The 22,384-nt window shown below is 33.1% G+C and overlaps 4 protein-coding genes across 5 annotated transcripts; all 4 read left to right on the top strand.

The window, feature by feature from the left end:
• The first annotated feature begins 1,167 nt into the window (after positions 1 to 1,167).
• On the top strand, positions 1,168 to 4,824 carry LOC132908643 (proline-, glutamic acid- and leucine-rich protein 1-like). Its single transcript, XM_060962825.1, has 8 exons — positions 1,168 to 1,445; positions 1,572 to 1,970; positions 2,049 to 2,395; positions 2,474 to 2,653; positions 2,726 to 2,990; positions 3,084 to 3,284; positions 3,355 to 3,647; positions 3,787 to 4,824. The coding sequence occupies exons 1-8, from the start codon at positions 1,332 to 1,334 to the stop codon at positions 4,364 to 4,366; spliced, it is 2,379 nt and encodes a 792-aa protein (XP_060818808.1). The 5' UTR covers positions 1,168 to 1,331; the 3' UTR covers positions 4,367 to 4,824.
• An 818-nt stretch (positions 4,825 to 5,642) lies between these two features.
• Positions 5,643 to 7,435, top strand: LOC132908668 (large ribosomal subunit protein uL2). Its single transcript, XM_060962881.1, has 5 exons — positions 5,643 to 5,723; positions 6,004 to 6,151; positions 6,421 to 6,562; positions 6,683 to 6,996; positions 7,207 to 7,435. The coding sequence occupies exons 2-5, from the start codon at positions 6,014 to 6,016 to the stop codon at positions 7,384 to 7,386; spliced, it is 774 nt and encodes a 257-aa protein (XP_060818864.1). The 5' UTR covers positions 5,643 to 5,723; positions 6,004 to 6,013; the 3' UTR covers positions 7,387 to 7,435.
• Positions 7,436 to 7,733: 298 nt separating this feature from the next.
• On the top strand, positions 7,734 to 14,192 carry LOC132908647 (putative ATP-dependent RNA helicase Pl10). Its single transcript, XM_060962833.1, has 8 exons — positions 7,734 to 8,158; positions 10,033 to 10,114; positions 10,429 to 10,973; positions 11,080 to 11,546; positions 11,623 to 11,927; positions 12,010 to 12,309; positions 12,435 to 12,698; positions 12,763 to 14,192. The coding sequence occupies exons 1-8, from the start codon at positions 8,114 to 8,116 to the stop codon at positions 12,855 to 12,857; spliced, it is 2,103 nt and encodes a 700-aa protein (XP_060818816.1). The 5' UTR covers positions 7,734 to 8,113; the 3' UTR covers positions 12,858 to 14,192.
• A 142-nt stretch (positions 14,193 to 14,334) lies between these two features.
• On the top strand, positions 14,335 to 22,136 carry LOC132908659 (dnaJ homolog subfamily C member 3). Of its 2 annotated transcripts, none has more exons than XM_060962868.1 (7): positions 14,335 to 18,185; positions 18,809 to 19,075; positions 19,170 to 19,292; positions 19,468 to 19,667; positions 19,757 to 20,082; positions 20,155 to 20,498; positions 20,766 to 22,136. In XM_060962868.1, the coding sequence occupies exons 2-7, from the start codon at positions 19,036 to 19,038 to the stop codon at positions 21,182 to 21,184; spliced, it is 1,452 nt and encodes a 483-aa protein (XP_060818851.1). In that variant the 5' UTR covers positions 14,335 to 18,185; positions 18,809 to 19,035; the 3' UTR covers positions 21,185 to 22,136. The 2 variants fall into 2 exon arrangements, with proteins under 2 accessions (XP_060818851.1, XP_060818852.1); XM_060962869.1 differs by having other exon boundaries at positions 18,809 to 19,084; positions 19,182 to 19,292.
• The last annotated feature ends 248 nt before the right edge of the window (positions 22,137 to 22,384 follow it).

Genomic DNA, 22,384 nt, shown 5'->3' with positions numbered 1-22,384 from the left:
TCATTGGAAATCTAACGGACAGAAGAAACAAAGGAAATGCTAAATACAATTGAAAAAAGAGGGGGTTGATGCTCGTTAAAAGTTAATTTCTTTCATTTCAACAACTGACACGGAAAATAAATTTATTCTTACGTTAACGTTCTATCTTTCGCCTATATTCCATCTATAGCTCATCCGCTTATCATTTTTATTTCGCTCTAACTGCAGCCAATTATTTTTTAGAATATTTTTACATTTTAGATCGTCTATACAACAGTAAGGAAATTTTTAATAGTCCCACATTATAAAAGGTATATTAAAAAATTAGTTTCAAACGCTTATTAACACATATACCGTAGATGCATACACGTACATACATGTATATCTCACTTATATCTCTCTTTTATTTCTGGTTTTTAATTTTATCCGTTAATTAATGGAAGAATCCTGAAATTAATAGCTATAGAATTAATATTTATGATTGTTTATAAAACAAATTGAATCGATTAGAATACGATCTCTATCATTATCTTATACGCTTAAACGTGACAAATATTTAAAACTGCATTTTACGTTAAAATTATTCCTCTTATTGCAGCGGAGACATTAATCTAAAGAGTAGCGTAAAAAATGGTTCGCGTGATCGTATACATCCATGAGAGAAGAAGAAATATTTAAATCGTCGTCACCGAGTACACCGCAAAATTACATAATATGTAATTCCTTTTACAATTGAGGCCAATCACATTGCGTAAAAGAATCTCGTCATTTACTCCGCTCTAACTGCTTCTAAGCGCGCGATTTATGCAGATTTCCAAAGATACAAATGAAGATTTAAACAAAAGATATTAAGATATAATAAAGTGAACGATCTTAATAATGATACTTAATATCAGTATCGATGATTCAGTTCTGTGATTATTTAATTAATTTTCATCTTGTACGAATATAGCAAAGAATTATATATATATATATAAATGAAATAATAATATATGAATTTTTATTTTAAAGTATAATTAAAATATAATAATGTTTTTTCACAATTTGTTTTATATATATGTATGTGTGTGTGTGTGTGTGTGTGTGTGTGTGTGTATTATTTTTTTAACCAAATATGTACATTTTTTAAATATACATAATAATTACTTTATGTTTTGAATTTTTGATTTCTTTTCAATGACATCGAACTATATTAGAAATGCAAAATGTAGTTACAGTTAAATATAGTTATTGTGTACTCGATCGATTCTTGCGTTGTACATAGAAAATATACATACTTCATAGGTAGATTCCCTTATAGTTAACCTCACTTGTGAGTTTGCCAAAAGTACGTTGATCGCTATAGAAATAAAATGGCAACAATAATGGAATTGATTGATTCTTTTGATCATGAATCAAAAGAGTATGAAGAATTCTTGCAACACTTAATATGTTTTAACAGAGATATACCATTTGATGTAGAAGAGGTAAAATTATATTTTTGAACATAACCTTACGCTTGAAAGATAATACATTTTGATCGTAATTTTAACTCAAATATACCACCCTTTTTTCAAATATATGTAATATACAATGTACATTCCTATTTTTAGGTTGAACAACTAGAGGATGTCTTTGTATCGACTGTAAATAACTATTTAAATGAATCACATTCTCGATGTAAAGCTTTATTACTTTTGAACATGATTTTACCACAATGCTCGACAGATACTCTTTTAAGATATTGCACATTATGGATAACAAAAGCTACCCAAGTATTAAATAGTATCCATAGTACGCCACAAGACTTATCAATTTCTTGTAAAATTATTGGACGTCTGATTATCAGATCAAAAGACATTCCTGATCTACAAAGACAAGTATCTAAGCAACATGTAAAGTCGCTTATCGATGTAATCAGTAATTTGAGTACAGAAACGAAGTGTGGTCCAGTATATTATTTGATTGCTGTATTGTTACATCGATATCCAGAAATTTGTGAACGTCATCAGGTATTCGATCTTCTTTACTATCGCAGAAAAGTAATGTATAGACATATTTACTTAGTGTGAAATATTTTAATATCTCAGGAGACTATAAAAACCATTATACTACTACAAGTTGATTCTACGCAAGAAAATCTGGTTTGTGCCAGTGCAAAATGCTATGCCCTTCTGGCAAAAGCAACAGAGCGTTCGTTTAAACCTCCACCGTCGAAACCAAATTATAATGGATGGATATATAACCAAGCACTTATTTGCAATAGCTTACATGTAATAATGGATGAATTATTTTCAAACTTGACAGAATTAGAAAACGTGGACATATGGGATAAATTAGAATTACCTGATATATCTGAAGAGAATATCATTCAATTCTATTTTACACAGAAACAAAGATTTTCGAACTTGTGTTCTTATTTATCATTTATGTTATGGTAAGAGAATAATTTACAAATGTCAGTTTGTATGTAATATATTAAAAGGAGATTGTTTAAATAGTCTAAACTTTATAGTGGACTTGATGAAAATAATTCAGTATTACCACATGAGATCTTGAAGGTTTTATGTAGAGGATTAGCGATACAACCGTCAAACATAAAAAATCAAAATTCTGTTAAAGAACAAATTTTATATCTTATTTTACCAAAACTACATATTGCTTTATTCAACGTTCTGAATTCGCTGATAAATGGGTAAGAATATTATAATTTTGAAATAGCCAATTATTTATTAAAATGAAACTTATATGAGTATAAAATATGTAGATTTAAAGAACAGTTAGTATCGTATGGATCGACGATATTGGAACTGCTTCTTCAAACATTGCAATGGACAGAGAATGCTTTAGAAAACCAAATAACGATTAGTAAAGACAAACCATTTAGAAATGTGAGGATATCTGTTTATAAATGTCTGAACTCTTGGTTAATGAATACTAATTCATTATCTGGTATAGAGACAGTTGCGGATGAATATCTTCCTTCTATATTAAAAGATATTGTACCAGAAAAAAGTCGTGTTTTATTGACTGTAAGTTTATAATAGCATTTAATAAAAATTTAATTGTATTTCAATATAATACAAACTTAATTGACTTGTTTAACGGATAAATTGGTGTCACAGATTCAAAAAACGCAAGATTTATCAAAAAGAGCATTGAAGCGTTTCCGAAATAGTCAATATGAGAATGGTATACATTTGAGTAATGGAATTGCTTCTAATAAAGAGCATTATTTGGATACGGATGTATGTAAAGTGGCTCTTGATATATTGCAAAATATATTTTTCAATGGCGGTACTCTCTTAAAACAAACATTTTTTAAGGTAAGCCTTCCATTTTCATATTTTGTTATAAAGCTTGATGCTTGATGTAATAATTGTTTCTTTTTTTTAGACTGTACAAAATATTGTAATACCTTTGCTGTACGACTGTTATTTGAGTACAAGTGAAGAAAAATTTTATAAAGAACATACTCACTGTCGTTTGTTACTATTTAGAGTTTTGAGAGCTCTGCAAATGAATCCGCATTCCTTAACACCTTTACCTACGCAATACTCTCTAGAGATATTTGAAATGGCTTTGAATGATAATAATTTACATATTATTCAAGAAGCCAGAGTGGCATTGGCTGAACTTGAAAAAATCATGCATCCTCATGCTCCACCTATTCAACTAACTCAAGTAGAGTAAGTTTTAAGAGTTTATGTATTTGCTTAAGAATATTAATGTCAATGGCGAATAGAATCCTATAATTTAGATTTTATATATTTATATTATTATATTATATATATTTTTTATATATATTGAATTATATATATTTTTCAGGACAATAGAAAAGGAATTTGTTACTGGTGAACAAATTGTACAAGGACATAGTACAATGGAAAACGTACTTTCACCTGTTATTGAAACTATTGCGGACGAAGGTGTAGAATCATCGCCAAATAAAAAATTAAAAATTACAAAATCACAGATTCATAGTGAAATTGTTGAATCTGGGATAGAAAATGTTATTAAAGATAAACTGCATATTACACAAACAAGCAAAGATATTGTAGAAGAACAAGATAACACGATAAAAGAACAAATAACAGTCACAATACTGAATAAAGATATTGTAGAAAGTGAACAAGCTGCACAAATTTCTGACGAATCAGTAAATAAAACTGCTTCAATGACAGTCGTGACTAGTGATACAGAAATACCGAAATCAGTGTCATCCTTGAACGTTATTAAACAAACTGACGGTATTTGTATTGGAAATACGAATACAACAGGAGCTATTAAGCGTACCTCGAAAAATATTTCTAAAATATCTGAAGTAGATAAAGAACATTTTGCACAAGAAGAAGAGGAAGAAGAAATACTGCAATTGTTCCAGGATGTACTAAAGAATGACAGTTAATCACATTTTGAACATTTTAAATTCGCGATATATATATATATATATATAGAATTGTACTTGTGGATTATATATTTGGCTGCTGAAATTTCTTTCCAAATATAGTTTTTATATTTATATTTTGTACTTTCTATCAAGTCATTGATTTTTAGGATTTTAAAATTCGTTATAGAGATTTTTTAATCATAGAGCATCATTATGAGAATTTTATAATTGTATATACAATTATTTACTTCTCGATAATTTCGATAATGCGAACGTAAAGGCAGCACTAACTCCAGTACCATGACCAAGTGCTATAATTCTTTTTTTGATGTTCATCAAAATATTCTATATGATCTTCCACTTATTTAACTTAACTTAAAAACTTAAAAATCCTAACATAAATGTGTAACATCATGTATGAAAAGTATCTTTTCTGTCTTACTATTATACAATGAAAATAAATATTATAATAATTATATTAATGTAGGTACTTATTTGTAGTTTGATTATCAAATGAACCCAATCTATATTGAATCGACACAACTTGTATTATTTTTCTTTCAATTATGTCCTTTATCTCATACTGACAAGCAAAACCTCTTCTAATACCGCCCCCCCCCACGTACGGAAATATTAATGTCGGATATCCATCGTTAGAATTTGGAAACATAACTGTGAATGTGTTCAAAAATCTAACATTACAATCTTCGCATCTTGTAATTCTCTTGTCGTTAATTAATATTAAGTTGGATACACGGTGGTTCCTGTTTCGTGGCATTAATTTCACCTTCCAAGTGCAGAGGAAATAGTCTCTAAACGGAATAATGATCATCTTTACTTCTTTATTTAATGAGCATATTTCGTTTAGTAAAAGAGTGTAATTTAAATAAACTTTTAGTGATAACACTATCATGTTTATTAAGTTAAGTCATGCAATCCTTATTACAGGATGTACGAGTTGATAAATCGATGTTCACATACATATATTTTATAGCGATAAAGTTTTATTGTTGTAATTATATATCATTAATATGTGTCAGCTTTTAAATTAAATCGTCTACACATTTTGCATGCTTGCATTACAATAATCGGAACATCCGTTTCTCTAAGTATTCTTGGTATTGATAACTAACACAAGTGAGAGTTTCTATACACGCAGACAGAGCAGAACTATATAAATGCTTAATACTATAAAATTAACAATTGTAAATTATTATTTTTACAATAAAATCTATACCAAGTATCGTTTCGTCAAAGATACATTTCAGTTTTTAAAATCAAACATTTCGGCGGGCAGGCAGTGCAGCCAATTTAAACTTTATACGTTGATGTGATTTCCGGTTGTGTCTTTCTCTGTTCGATATCGGTTTGGTCGGTATGTGACTCGTGATTATGTTACATTTAAAATCCTCTTAAATTTATGAAAATAAAATGCATCTGCTATAAAACAATTGTCATTAGAACACATTTATTAATTTTGTAGACGTTCCTGTAAATATTTTAGTTTTTAGGAAGAAAATTAAGTTAAATGTTGATTGTATCGTTTAGAGGTTATGTTGTTACGCTACGAGAATAACAGATAGTGTCACGTTTTTCACTGTTTCTAGCATTGTAAGAGCAAAATGATTTAACGTTTTATGTAATTTTGTGTATAGGATTTGAATCATGGGTCGAGTGATTCGTGCTCAGCGTAAAGGAGCTGGATCTGTTTTCAGATCCCATACAAAAAGGAGAAAGGGAGCACCAAAACTTCGCTCCTTGGATTTCTCCGAAAGACATGGTTATATCAAAGGTGTTGTGAAGGTTCGTTCGATTTTTTTATTTGTAATATTTTTAGTTAACTTTGTCCTTTTTTTTTTTATCTTTTTTCTTTTTCACTGTAGATTCTTACTGTATTTTCATTTTTTTAGAAGTTACATTCACATTCCTGATGAATTTTAGTTTGTCTACTTCTACTGAATAGACATCCGATGATGCTACTAGAGGCTCTTTCTCACGCTGTTATGCGCTTTTATAACATTATACTGTAAAAATTTATTACGATCTCCTGTTAAAAATGATTGCATTTGCAGGATATCATTCATGACCCTGGTCGTGGCGCGCCGTTGGCTGTTGTTCATTTCAGAGATCCGTACAAGTTCAAAACCCGTAAAGAATTATTTATTGCTCCCGAAGGAATGTATACTGGACAATTTTTGTATTGTGGGAAAAAAGGTAAACGAAGAACTTTAACCAGGATATATTATTTAGAATGCATTAAATTGTTTATAAAATGGAAGAAATATGAAAAAAGTATTGGTATAAATTAATAATATAGAATATTTTATGTTGCAGCAAATCTTCAAATTGGAAATGTGATGCCTGTTGGTCAAATGCCTGAAGGTACCATTATTTGTAATTTGGAGGAAAAAACTGGCGATAGAGGTCGATTGGCAAGGGCTTCAGGAAATTATGCTACGGTCATAGCTCATAATCCCGATACAAAGAAAACCAGAGTGAAATTACCATCTGGCGCTAAAAAGGTTATACCATCCAACAATAGAGCGATGGTTGGTATCGTCGCTGGTGGTGGACGTATTGATAAACCAATTCTTAAAGCTGGTCGTGCGTATCATAAATACAAGGCAAAGAGAAATTGCTGGCCCAAGGTACAGTTTATCTTTTATATTACTAAATACAATATGTGCAGATTTTTACGTTTTATTAGAAAAATGTTTGTCGATGATGGTTTTTAGACATTTGAAACCTGAACAATTTGTTGTGGAAAATCTTTGAACTGAGCAAGCCTACAGTTTAATCTCTATAATATGGTAGTAGCATCACGGTATTGGATCTGTAATATTTTCCCTTATTTACAGGTTCGTGGTGTTGCTATGAACCCAGTTGAGCATCCTCATGGTGGTGGTAACCATCAACATATTGGTAAAGCATCCACAGTTAAACGTGGAACTAGCGCTGGTCGTAAGATCGGTCTTATTGCTGCTCGTCGCACAGGAAGAATTCGTGGTGGAAAGACCGATACTAAGAAAGACGATTAGATTAAAGATTGATTGAACTCTGAAACTTATACAATAAAATGTTTAAAAAGAATCATTTTGTCATAATATTATTCGCGTTGCCGTTCGATTCGTGTCATTGAAAGATTTATTTTACAAAAGTGTTGAATAGTAATCTTATAGTTTTATTTTTCTAGTTTATTTAATAATGGAATCTGAATTTAGCGTAACAATTTGGTCTGAAATTTGGATGTAGTCAATATGTCGAACACGGGTACCAACCGATAATAAATTGGAAAAGTAATACAATGTGTTCATGGATTCCATTCTAACATCATGTGTAAGCCGTAAATTTTGTTCTAAACTTTAATACGGAAGAGTAGTAGGAATGGTAAACAAACAGAAAATTGTCCAGCAAAGTATGCTTTTTTAGTTGCATCGATATCCGGCGGATATTAGTCGTCAGCCATTTTGCTAGCGATATTTCGGCGCTCGGCCATTTTTGTTGCGTCGACGTCAAGTGTGGCCAGAGGCCTTTCATCGTAGCCAGTATTCGAATTTCCTTTGTATCGAATTATCGACAGGCAGAAACTGTAATTCTAAATACTTGACTTAGTCGACAAGTTTCGTTTTTAGCTCATCAAGAAACGAAAGGAAAGAAAAAAGGAACGAACAATTGAAATTTTTTGCTTAGTGATTGTCTAGGTGAGAAATAGCTAAAGAGCTTCTGCGGCAGAGCCACGAAAAATACGCACCGAGGCGGAGTAATATGAGTAATGCAGCCAACCAGAATGGATCAGGTCTAGAGCAGCAGGTAAAGAAAATTAACGGTATTGTTATATTTTTGACAGGCCAAGCCTCGTTCCAATCTACCATTTCTTTCTTTATCCTTTCTACTCGAATCTTTTGTTGTCTTGTACCGTCCCAAAAATTTTCTTTATGTAATCGCGCGTGACTGTCCGTAAGTATTATTTTATGAGCTACATTTTTGCGAATCAATCATTCTTACATCTTTCCTACATTAAAAAGTTTGTAGACTTGGATCATCGTCGGGTTGGTTTGTGACGTACAGCTTTGTAATGGCGGCAACCAATTCCGGGAACAGCAAACCTCGTGCTGTGACGCATTCTAACTCTTTTATCATGTTCAAATTCTTATGATTAGATGAATTACATATAATACATAATTCCGTATAAAATTGAGGGTACACCGGATGTAAAAGCTCCATTTGCTTAAGGAATACAGAACAACATCCTCACTGCTTAAATTTGTCATAAATGTGATATGAGTTTTAAACAACTAATAATTGCTTATTTAACAGTAAATGATTCATTATCTAATAAAAACAAGCAATATGTTTGATATTCTGTTAATAAGAACAAGAAGATACATACATTTTAGTGACAAATTTCAGCATATATCCTATAAAATAATTTCTATATATTATCATATATACATATATAGTAACATTTATGACAGTGTATAAATATCAAATAGGTATATATTCCGTTTGTTTCCTAGTATTTAAATTTAAGATATATCTGTTCCGTGGTTCTTTTGTTTCAATAGTTAGGTCTGTCTTTTTTTCATCAATGGGATGCTGTTTAATTTTGTCCTTGATTCCTGAGATTCCTGAGATAGATTGAGATCTGGAAATTGACAAAATATTTAATAATCGTTTTCAGTTGTTATTAAAAATAGAAAGTAGTATACAACCTAAATCTGTTGTTGATGTGTCAATCAAACAATAAATTTTATTAGTTATCTCATGTTTACTTTCATCCATATATTATTTTCATAAGTAAATTAACTTCATTAAAAAGTGCTACATTATTTTAAAATTTCTTTTCGCTATACATTTATTTTATGAAGGTAGATATTCTTTTATATGTTGTCATTATAGTCTTTATTGTGTGACATGTGACAAACAATATTTATTGACCTCAGTGAAATATCTTTTATCAACTTTGCATATTAGATCAAAGACTAGTTTGTCTTATTGTGCGTGCATGCGTGTGTGTCAATGATATATATCATTATAATTATTTATGTTAAACTGCATGTTAAACATGATCTATTTGTTACTTTTTGTATTTTACTTAATTTGTCAATATGATATTTTACTTATTTCTCATATCAGCCCATTGGCTACTAAAAACCATTGATGTAAATTGTCAACGAAATGCAAGATGATAACCCAACCTTTCATAGTGATAAAAAGATAGAAGTAAATGAAGGGATGATTGAAAGAATTGTAAACAATGATGTACACGCTGTTAAAGGATAGTTAGAACCAATTTTTAAACAACCGCTCATCTGTATATATATTATTTTATGTTTATTAAATAACATATATATTTATAGTTTATATTTGCTTTTTCAATTTTCAATTACATTTAATTACTTTACTTATTTTGAATTAATTAAAATAACTAATCAAATTTGATTTTCTGTTCAATTTGCCCCAGTTGTATGTTTTGTATTATTAATAAAGTATTCCTTGATATATTTTGGTTTAACAAATCGTGTGTTTGTGTACATATATAACATAATTTAAACAATTCCATTAAAATAATTCCATAGTAAAATACTTAAGTGTTATATTTTCAAAAAATCCAGAGTACGCTCATTACTGTTGTATATTATGAATAAAGAAGATTTAAAAAATATTTGCACTTTATATTTTAGTTAGCTGGTCTGGACTTGCAGGGCTCCCGCCAACCAAGTGGGGGTCGCTACGTAGCACCGCATTTGCGAAATAAATCTGGAAGTGAGTCTTCTAAGTTCTTATTGCATTATATCTATGCCGTATTTTTAATTCGCATGTGCATTTATATAATGTATGCAGAAAATTATCGTAAACACCCAAATATAATATCAAATATTGGATAAGTATCTAAAAAGTGTTGCTACTGAAAAGATATATGAGTCAGTAGGGCTCCTTGGTGTAGTGCTATTAAATAAAAAGTTTTATTGTTTAAACGATTTCATCTTAAAAAAAAAAAAAAAAACAAAAATAAAAGAAAAAGAAAAAAAAAGAAGAAAGAAAGAACGATAAGGACTGTAATATTAATTTGTCAACAGGTAACGCGCCTTCTGGCGGTGATCACCATTTTTCTTCCAACTCAAGACCATATTCCGATAGAGATAGAGGAAGGGATCGCGATCGTGAAAGGGAAAGGGATAGAGATCGCGATAGGGGAAGAGGTGGTTCAGCCTACAGAGATACACGCTCTCGTGATGTCGACTTTGGAAATTTCGGGAATTTTGGTGGGCGCAACAGACGTAGTGCCAATCAAGAAAATGGAAGAGATTATAGATATGCCAATTCTGACCGTGACCGAGACCGAGATCGCCAAATTAATTCTGGAAATGATCGTTGGCAGGATCAACCTAGAAACGATCGCTGGCAAGAGAGTAGAAACGATCACAGAATGGGTGGTAGATGGAAGGACGATAGAGAGGGAGGTAGAACAAACTCTGAAATCGACTGGACAATTCCCACTTCCAGAGATGAACGACTGGAGGTGGAGTTATTTGGTAGTGGCAATACTGGAATTAACTTTAGTAAATATGAGGATATCCCAGTTGAGGCTACTGGGGATAACATACCTCCACATATCACATCTGTAAGTTTTAAAATTGCATATAACTGAATTGCACGCGTATAGTTTATAACTAGAGATGAGTCGTTTTCAACTTTTACGCATCTTATGATCTTACTTCTTCTTATAGTTTGACGAAGTTAAGCTGACGGAGATAATAAAGAATAGCATTACTTTGGCTGGTTATGATAAACCCACGCCAGTACAGAAATATGCGATACCGATTATTATCGGGCGCCGTGATGTTATGGCCTGTGCCCAAACGGGGTCTGGTAAAACAGCGGCCTTTTTAGTGCCAATATTAAATCAGATTTATGAAAGCGGGCCACGTGCACCTCCAGCCAACACTTCTGGAAAGCGTAAACATTTCCCTCTTGGTCTAGTACTAGCACCTACAAGAGAGCTTGCTACGCAAATATATGACGAGGCGCGGAAATTCGCATATAGATCACGTATGCGTCCTGCTGTTGTTTATGGTGGTTCGAACATTGTAGATCAAATGCGAGAATTAGATCGTGGTTGTCATCTTCTTGTTGCAACACCTGGTCGCCTTGTAGATATGTTAGGGCGAGGTAAAATTGGGTTGCATAATTGCCGGTATGTATAAAACTTCTGTTATTATTAATATCGAACGTCTAATTTCTATTGTATAATGTTTAACTTTTCTTTTCAGATATTTAGTATTGGACGAAGCAGATCGTATGTTGGATATGGGTTTCGAGCCACAAATAAGACGTATAGTTCAGGAGGACACGATGCCTCCTACTGGGGAAAGGCAGACACTTATGTTTTCGGCTACGTTTCCGAAAGAAATTCAAATGTTAGCAAGAGACTTCCTCAGTAACTATATCTTTTTAGCTGTAGGACGTGTTGGTTCTACATCTGAAAATATTACTCAGAAAATTGTATGGGTGGAAGAACATGATAAGCGTTCTTATTTGCTTGACCTTCTTCAAGCTGGCAACTTCTCAGATTCTTGTACGTAATGGAAATTGCGAAACATCGTGTAATACCTGTATACTTCACATGTGCAACTTTAACAATTATCTTTTTATTTTAGCTGCTGAGTCATTGACTCTAGTATTTGTGGAAACAAAGAAAGGCGCGGATATGTTGGAAGAATATTTACATCAAATGGGATATCCGGTGACTAGCATTCACGGTGATCGGACACAACGTGAACGAGAAGAAGCTTTGCGTCGCTTCCGAGCTGGTAAAGCGCCAATACTTGTTGCTACCGCTGTTGCTGCCCGTGGGCTTGATATTCCACACGTGAAGCACGTAATTAACTTCGATTTACCGGGTGATGTCGAAGAATACGTTCATCGAATTGGCCGTACTGGTCGTATGGGAAATCTAGGTTCGTCTTGTTTACTTTATGATGTACTTTATGATATACTTTATGATTTACTTTATTGTTACACACGTTTACCAACCTTTCTTGTCCGATGTTTAACGATAGTGAAAATTTAATTCGCGTGACAGGTTTAGCAACGTCATTCTTCAACAGCAAGAATATTAACTTGGTGCGCGATTTGGTATCTCTTCTAATCGAAGCTAATCAGGAACTGCCTCCTTGGCTGGACGATATGTTCGCTGAAGCAAGATATTCCGGAGGTGGATCTCGTCGGGCTGGCAGTACTAAAGGCCGATTTAGCGGCGGGTTTGGTGCTAGAGATTATCGTCAAACACCAAGTTCCGGATCTGCCCGTAATAATGGTTCCTCCAATAGGCCTGGCAGTTACGGAGGTTCGTAAATGTTCATTATTGTGATTTAATGAAAATTTCGTATAAATCATTCTTTCTCTTATAGGAAGTTATGGCAATTACGGAGGTAACTATAACAGCCCGTATAATAGTTCTGCTAACAATGTCAGCGGTAATGATCCTGATTGGTGGGACAAGTAAAAATCATTATCGCCATTTCTATTTTCACTTTTACCATTATTACTATCTGTACACGTAAATTCAAATATATGTAAGAAAGACACGTACGACATACACATCGGGTACAACACGCACGTATTTGCGCGCGTATACGTATACACAAGAAAAGACAGTATCACGTATAAACAAATCACATTCGCTGACTGCCTGTGCACTACAATTTTCAAACTAAAAAGAAAAAAAATAATTGTGTTTATTCAATTCCATAAATACTTTTATTCGCGTGCGACGAAACACGATTGACAAATCCAGAACGCGATCCTCGGCATTAAGAACTGTGAAAGGAATTCGTCATACGATACCAAAAGACGATGAATTCATTTTGAAGGGAAAGAGTTATCAGGATTTGTCAGCTATCGGAGAGAAATGTAGGATCCATCCAAAGTTTCGTTGCCGTGCGTGTTGAACAACACAAATAGCATATTGATTAATGAATCAAATCGAGCAGTCGTTAATGCCTAGCTACGGTATTAACGATGTGACGCATAGTAGGAGAAGAAACTTAGTGAAATTTTTTAGAACTCCTGTCGAGACTATGGGGCTCATTGTGGCTTCATTATTAAAATTTTTGAAGGACGTGGTGGGCGTATCTTCGAGAATCGTGGCGTCTAGATTCGTGTAATCATAGAGCTTTAAATGCACAAGTGTGCTTTATTATTCTCGCCTGAATGGTCAGTACCTTGTGTAATTTAATTTAATACCAGTGGCGCCATTTTCCTCCTTACTTCGTTTTTAACGCATCTATATTTGACTAGGCGCCTACGATACGCCATATCGCCATCGCCATAGGTTTCGTCACGATTCCTGTTTTAAATTTACTATAGTCCAGCGACGAATGGTACTTTGTTGTTTTGCCGTCCCCAGACACAGACGACGTTGCGCCGGCGATATCATGGTTTAATCGACTAAATCGCGTCAAGTGTTCAGTAGTCGAGAGCTTTGATGTTACGAAAAGGACACACAGGCTACGTCTTAAGGTACTTTTAGAAATCTCGCTTATATTTCTGTCACGTCCTGTTAATATATAAGTAAGTTTAAAAGTCTGATGCTGTAAACTTCTTGCTTCTGTAACTCTTTTAATTCAAAGAGTTATTTTATTTAAAAGTTGGCTCATTGTATTTAGAGTAGGCTGAACATTTTCAGCAAACGTCAGGTATATTTGTACCTGAATTTTAACGTACTCTAATTAGAATTTCTAAACGTAACAAAGACGTTGTCCTGTAAAATTGGTACGGTGGTCAAAATCTTAGATCGCAATACTGAGAATGCGAGTGCTCTAGAACGAGAAAGCTTACACACACACACACACACACACAAAAAAAAGAAAAAAAAAACAAAAATGAAGAAGAAAAGAAAAGAACACAAAAACGAAAAAACGGGTAAAAATATACGGTTGCAGTTACAGAGGGGAACTTCAAAAGAGATAAGAACAAAGAGCAAAAATACATTACGTTGTTTGTTGGCTCAACCTTACAAGACAAAAGGGGGTAAAGAAAAAAAAAAAAAAAGAAAAGAGAAGAAAAATATACAAAAAGCAGGCTCTTTGAAAATAAGGATGCATAAAGGCGCACTCATATTTTATAACTGTATTTATCAGTACGCTATATATATATATACATACTAAGTAATATTCGTAAATACATAAACATTAAAATAATTGAAAAACGACTGTGATACCGAACGATCTTGTGACATTCAATTTCCATGCGAATTGATAAATGAACAATTTAACGAAATACAAATATTAAATGTATTAATTAATCGGCATTGAATGTCCGGAAAGCATGAGCTCAGTTGTTTGAGCAGAGGATGGAAATATTAAGTCGTTAAAAGTGAACAGAACATCAAGAACAACGTGGCTGTTGTCCGATCGGGGAGGGCTGAACGCTAGCCTCTTACAGTCCTAAAAACACGTTTTTGGGGCATTGTTTCTACTTAAAGTAAACGCGCATTAATAATAGATAATAACGGCGGAACGCGTCATTACTGATTGATGATGTTGGTAGGGCTTTATAGAATGTCGATATCTTTTGTGCAAACATGTCGGATTCTTACCTAATCTATGTGAGAAAAAGTACAAATTCAATTTGTGTGACAACTGACAGGATTTTTAGACATGTCATACTTATACCTGTTATATTAATAGATTTATAGTGCAATCGCGTGCGTGAATCGTATGCCGTGTGACAGTGGACCAAGGTGTGAATGCCTCTCTGACGGGGAATAATTATTTCAACTAGAACTTTCAAATAGTGTTATACGAATAATATTGTTGGCTTCCGACCATGATCGATGCGTGTGGTTTCAAATTCTAATATGATTGATTTATCATCGAGTCCGTTTATCAACTCGGAGGCCCTGCCAAGAACATTACAAGAAGAATTCACAACGAAAAGTGATCGGTCACTTTTCTGTTAATATAGTGTACAATTTTACGGCACAATTGTTCAGTTAGACCTTAGTCTATTTAAGAGATAGTAGATCATGCCGTAATATTACTATTATTACTATCACTAGTACCACTATCGCTATTGTTCGTATTATTTTTATTATTATTACTACTACTACTACCACTACTACTACTACTACTACTACTACTACTACTACTACTACTACTACTACTACTACTACTACTACTATTATTATTATTATTATTATTATTATTATTATTATTATTATTATTATAATTATTACTATTACTATTTCATCTACCTTCGATAAAAATGTTTACGTCGATTTCGTAGGTGGTACTATATGCGCAAACTTTGCATAACGGCTTTGCTGTATTGCGTTGCGTTATTTTACTGCGATAGGTGAAAACGAGCAAAAAAGAAAAAAAAAAAGAAAAAAACAAAGATAGGTGACTTTTGGACACTATTATCCTGAATTTTTCCTATCGCATATTTATACATCTTTTTTTCCTCTCCTTTCTTCGCGCGATTCGTAATCGATGAAACCCGCAGTCGTCTGTGACAGTAGTGTTTCGTTGTAGATCACACGTTAAAATTTCTATAGCTATGTATATGAAATCGGAGAAATTCTGGATTCTACTGTCCAATCGTTCGCTCAGGCAACGAATACATATGACGTGTCGGTGTAAGTTATTAGTCTTGTGCAGTTGGAAGTAATATGTTCATTTACGAATAATGTGGTGGACAGAGATTATGCAAGTAACAACTATACACGAAAGTATTTTCATACTTGTTTCTCTCCTAGTTATAACGCTATTTTTATACATAACAGAGTGATGTTGACCGCCGAGCAATCACAATGTCATTAATTCCATGTGTATTATTATCTTCTTTTTTTTTCCTCTTTCCTTTTATATATTGTGAACCAACAGGTGTTCGAGTATCGTGATCGAGTCTAAACGATGTGTAGCTATTGTCGTATGTTTCATATTTAAAAAAAAAAAGAAAAAAAAGATTGATAAATATATTTGTGCGATAGTCAGATGTCCACCGTTTCGTAACTGGCAAATGTATAAATTCAAGTACGGTATTATGATTTAGGACGTATTAGCATCTTTAGAGGAAATAGGAAACTGGTATAATAAACGAGACTATTTATTAACGTGTGTTAAGTATTTATTTTTTATGTTACATCTCTCGAAAGGACAGTCACATTTGTACGGTACAAATACCTTTAAATATTGTTTGGTCCTCTAAAGTATATCGGACGAGCAGCCTTAGAAAACATTTATGGATCTACGCAGAGTGGAATGATCAGACAAAGATCAATTAAAGTGTAGTGCGAAGAAACGTGAGGGGCTACGAATAGTAATCATTACATATTATGTAAAAAAAAGTGGCGTTTGACTGTGACTGCAATCATTATTACGAAAAGAATGCGCAATTACAAAGCACACATACGAGCGAGAGAAGGAGAGTGAGAGAGAGTGAGAGAGAGAGAGAGAGAAAGAGAGAAAAAAACATTGTAAGCCATATGTTACTCTGTACAACACGCAACAATGTCAACGAAAGAAGAAAATATAATCGGTAAACGTAAATTGCTACCGAATAAAATTGTTGCGTGCGGTAGATACATAGTTTTCTTTCTTTCGTGATCTTTTATGTTACGCGTGTTTGAAAACTCGAATCTTGTTCAATTTGCTCTTGGTGAAAAACAAAAAGATTTATATACGCCAATTGTGTGTCTACCTCGAGCAATTTTCTGTTTAAGGTAAAAAGAAAGGATAAAATACTAATACTCGAAGGAAAAAGAAAAAGAAAAAGAAGCATTGAGTTATCGTATGCGCGTGAGACGATTGCGTGGCAAAGGGAAGAAAGTAAACGAGAGAACGAGAGAGAAAGAAAACGGGAGAAGGGGGAGAGATAGAAAACGAAGAGCACACGCGTAGGTGGCAAACTTTCGTGGGCAAAACTAGGTGGGATGGCAAAAAAATTGTCTTCTAACTTTTATGAATGTTATTTAATCGAGAAGCGTCGCTTGTCGTTGAATCGAGAACGCAGACAAGACGTGTATAGAGGAACGAAAAAAGAAAAAGAGAAAAACAGAAAAAAAAAATGGAGATAAAGAAAAGAAAAGAAAGAGTAAAGAAGGAAAAGAACAAACTGCAGAAAGCACAATAATATTGCGCTCTCAATACGAGTCTCAATGGCTGTGTTTCATTTTTCTACGGCGAATGACGCTCGTTGTATCATTCACTTGTAACTCTAATGATACTGCTATATATCTACTTCACTGAGATGGCGAGCAAATGGCAAAAGTGTGAAAGAGTTAAGAAACGGAACGATGAATGTACCATTTTGTCGGTCTCTTAATTAATAATTGCACATTTACACGCTACATTAGGTGAACCGAGAAAAATACGAGAAGTAGGAAAAAAAATTCTGCAAACAACTGTACGTCGTACGGCTATTGAATGAAGTAATAAAAATAAAGTGTCTGAAATTTAAAAGGGAAGTCAACTTAACCTTATAAAGTGTATGATATATACATATACATATACATATATACGTAATATATATACACTTGACGTTCATTAGTAATAAGTTACGATCGCATTGTGGATAGCATGTGCTTCTTGCGCTTGGGTAAAGCAACATGTGTGTTCCGTGAAGAATGATTGTAGAGTGTCAATATTGTTACAAATACCTCATAAGAGACGATGGATCACATATATTATTTAAACGTCGTTCATTTAGTGATTCATTCGTTTATTTATAGTATTATGCAAAGTGACAGGAGAATTCTATTAAATGAATCGTATAATAAAGAAAGGAAAGATTATGCAGTGTAGAGTCTCTCTTTATACATTATATACGTGTATATATGCCTTTTTACCCTGCAGTTCGCATGAAAATTTAAATGTTTCGTCGTTTTTCAAACATGCCATTGCCAAGACATTTTGCATTACAGTTTCACTATTTTTTGCGAATATGCGTCAGTAGTTCCTTCTTATATTTTAACATAAAAAAAATTGCATAATCTTTTATACGGTACAATTTTTAATTCATGCAATTTCAGTAGGATAATTACCTGTGTGTTCTCACTTTCGTATCCGTGATGAAAACTACTATAAAATATTTCGTTTTCATAGGTATGGAAAATTATATTAATTTATATAAAATATCCTATATCGCTATTAAAAATGTATTGACCACACACAGATAATTTTCATGTATGTATTTTTATTATTTTATATATCTAGAAGAGAAGGGAAGAATATGTTTAGAGAAGGAAATAAATTTTAAATGAATTCTCACACGCGATTTCTTGATTTTAACAATTTTCTATTCGTTACATATTTTCATAAATAGAATTTTTGGTTGGGCCAAAAGGTTAGAGCATTAATTTATACAAGGTCTAGGTAAAGGACAAACTGCTCTTAGCGATAAATTTATAATTTAGGAAGCGGATAATCCTAGTTGGGTATCTTTATATGGTAGGTGTATTATCTGCAACTGGAATACAGGGGATCGTATACGCCGATGACGAAACGCCAATTCCGTTGGGAGTAACTTGGACCAATGGTATAAGACCACGATCGCAATGGCGGCGTGGCTGAACAGTTTTGCGTTATCGGGTGGTTAGGTAGAGGCTTCTAAAGCCAGCAAGTTCGTTTTCTTATGTATTAAAATATTCATATTATCGTGGTTCAGTTTTTTATTCAGTCATGTATCATTGTGGTTTGTTATTGGTCTTATTGGATCTGTCTTTAGATGGTAAATAATCCTAACCTACGATATAAGTATTTTAATACCTTTGATACCTTTAATATAAGTATTTTACGGTGTAATGCTTAATAACCTTGTATTCCAGTGGCTGGGAGTGTTTCTCAATTAGAAATTAACAGGCATTTGGAATTAGGTAGAGAATTTTTAGCAAAAGGACAGTTACAGGATGCACTGTCACATTATCATGCAGCTGTTGGTGAGTCTTGTTTGCAAGTGTTTATTTTAATATATTTTCCTTGTAAATAACTTTTGCGATAGATTTATAAAAAGTAAAATGTACAAAAAATAAAAAAATATAAAAAAAAAAAATATACGTATATGTATACGTTTATTAAATTTTCTTAAAATCTTGATATATATTGCTTTTATAGAGGGAGATTCGAATAACTATCTAACGTATTATAAAAGGGGCACAGTTTATCTAGCATTAGGTAAAGCCAAATTTGCGCTCCTCGATCTTGATAGAGTCTTGGAATTGAAGCCAGATTTCACCTCCGCCAGATTACAGCGTGGCAATGTATTGCTTAAACAAGCCCAATTTGAAAAAGCAGAGGCTGATTTTCGAGATGTTGTAAGCGTGCTTTTATCTAAAAACTCAAACATATAATTAACATACAGTGTTTCCATTCTGTTCTAATATTTCTGTTCGATTCGTTATAGTTAGCAGTCGAACCGCAGAATTCGGATGCCTATAGTGCTTTATATAAAATAGCACCTGTCCAAGAAGATTTGTTAGTTATAGACAGATTAATGAGGAATGGTGATTATGCGGCAGCTGTGCAACAAATTTCCAAAGTTATCGAGGTATGTCCCTGGTCGGCCGAACTTAGAGAACGTAGAGCTGAATGCTACGAAGCGCTTGAAGATTACGTTAGTGCTATTTCCGATGTACGTTCTACGACCAAGTTACAATCTGATAATACGCAAGGATTTTTAAAATTAGCCACCTTGCATTATCGTCTTGGACAAGTCGAAGAATCTTTAAAGTAAGTAAGAATAGAACGTAAAATTACGTATGTCGTATCTTAATTCATATAATTAAAATTACGTACGTGCAGGGAAATTCGAGAATGTTTGAAACTTGATCCGGAGCATTCAAAGTGTTTTTCATTTTATAAGAAAGTTAAGAAAGTGGCAAAATTATTAACAGATTCGAACGAGTACGAAAATGAAAGAGATTACGCTAGTTGTATAGACTCTGCTCAATCCGTACTTAAACACGAACCGCAAGTCGGTGATGTGCGTTTCATTGCTCATCAGCATCTTTGTAAATGTTATACTGGTAATTCAGAACCAAGTCAAGCAATAAAAAATTGTCACGAAGCGTTAAAAATAAGGAAAGAAGCTGCGGTATATTGCGACAGAGCAGAAGCGTATCTCGCTGCTGAGATGTTTGACGATGGTAAGTGTTATTTATATAAAGTGTCCCGTTTTAACTTTGATACGCGATTATCTTGCAAACTATACATTTCGTTCTTCGATTTAAACATTGAACTACCCTCTCTACTCCAGACTTGTTAAATCCGTCGAGTATTCTATTCTCGCACGACGACTTGTTTAAGAGATAATCGCGTGAAAATTATACAGCCGTACGTGCACGTTGTATAGTACACGAATCTTTTGCGTTGTTAATACAAGTTAATATCGTAAAAAATTATTTTTCCAAAAGCGATTAGAGATTTTAAAGAAGCTTTGGAAATTGATATGAGTCTACAAAGGGCGAAGCAAGGCCTTCATAAAGCGCAACAACGACAGAAACTTTCTGAATCACGAGATTATTACAAAATTTTGGGTGTGTCGAGAACAGCATCTAAACGTGATATTATCAAAGCATATAGGAAGGCTGCACAAAAATGGCACCCCGATAATTTTCAAGAAGGGGAGGAGAAGAAACGAGCGGAGAAAAGATTTATTGACATTGCAGCTGCCAAAGAAGTATTGACTGACGATGAAAAAAGAGCGAAATTTGATCAAGGAGAAGATCCATTAGATCCTGAATCAGGGAAGCATCAACAAGGTTTCAATCCCTTCCAAGAATTCCATCACTTCCATGGCTCTCCCTTCCAATTTAAGTTCCATTTTAATTAGTAATTTTCTTTCTTTTTTTATTCTCGCGGTATTAGGTCAAATAAAATTCCTAATTTTTCATAGTATGAAAATACTAAATCGCTATGTATGCAATATGACATTTGCTAGCTGAAATTTAATTTTGCTGATCTACCTCGTCGGTAGTCATATGTCTTGCATCTGCATTGAATCAGAAGACTGTATACGGAAAATTGTTAATCAATCGGTAAGTCAAGAAAAAGTGACCAATAACTGTAATAATAACAAACGATAAACATAATAAATGTTGAATCGTAACACATGATTAAAAATTATGTTGTTGTTCGAATCGCAGGAACTATAAAATATCCTCTCATTGTCAGTTTTCAGTCAATAACTTGTTATTGAAATTCAATATATACATAATGTAAATAACGTATGTATGTAATTTAATATGTTAGTTATAATAATTTATATAACATGGATTGTAATAACTTTGAGTAATCGACTTACTGAATAACTAATAACAGACATACTTGATGCAGACTGAACGTATAATTAGTTTTCAGCGATGTGAATATTCGATACCATCGATACTATATAGACATAGATTTCGTACCATTGACATACGAAACGAAAGTCGTGATTGAACTCGCATTTTAATAAAACTATAGGATATATGGCGGCGATAACAGTTGCTGTTACCTAAATGTTACAGCAGCGGGCTGTGGATTATTGAGTTTAGCTTAAAATCATGATGCGACGATTAGATGAAGTAAATACTATTAAAGTCATTTTTGATAATGTAACGATCGAGTACGGATACACTTGAGGTATGGATAGCGGAATTATGTTATGAAGTGATTGTATTCGATGTTGATAAACACATGTAGGGCAATGCTGTGTGCGTGTTGTATTCGCATGAGTGTGAGAGAACTTTATGTAAATACTGTATCTCTAATATTTGTTTAAATATATTTGATTAATTTATATACACATATTATACTTTATAAAATACGCGACGTATGTCGTATATCACGCTCTTGAATACCTGCCGCATTCTAGGAATATTTTAACGTATATCGATCTATTATCATCTAAATTTCTCTTTAAATGGCTAATATTTGTTCTAGATTTAATTAATCCTACCAGTGAATGGTCGGTTTTGACTATTTTCAGTTTATATATTTTTATAGACAATCGATTATAGACAATTAGTTTATGTCATGAAATAGTTCATTT

Source organism: Bombus pascuorum, chromosome 7 (assembly GCF_905332965.1).
Source record: "Bombus pascuorum chromosome 7, iyBomPasc1.1, whole genome shotgun sequence".
Taxonomy (NCBI): Eukaryota; Metazoa; Arthropoda; class Insecta; order Hymenoptera; family Apidae; genus Bombus; species Bombus pascuorum.
Note: the sequence above shows the minus strand (reverse complement) of the source record. Positions and strands in the feature narration are given on the sequence as shown.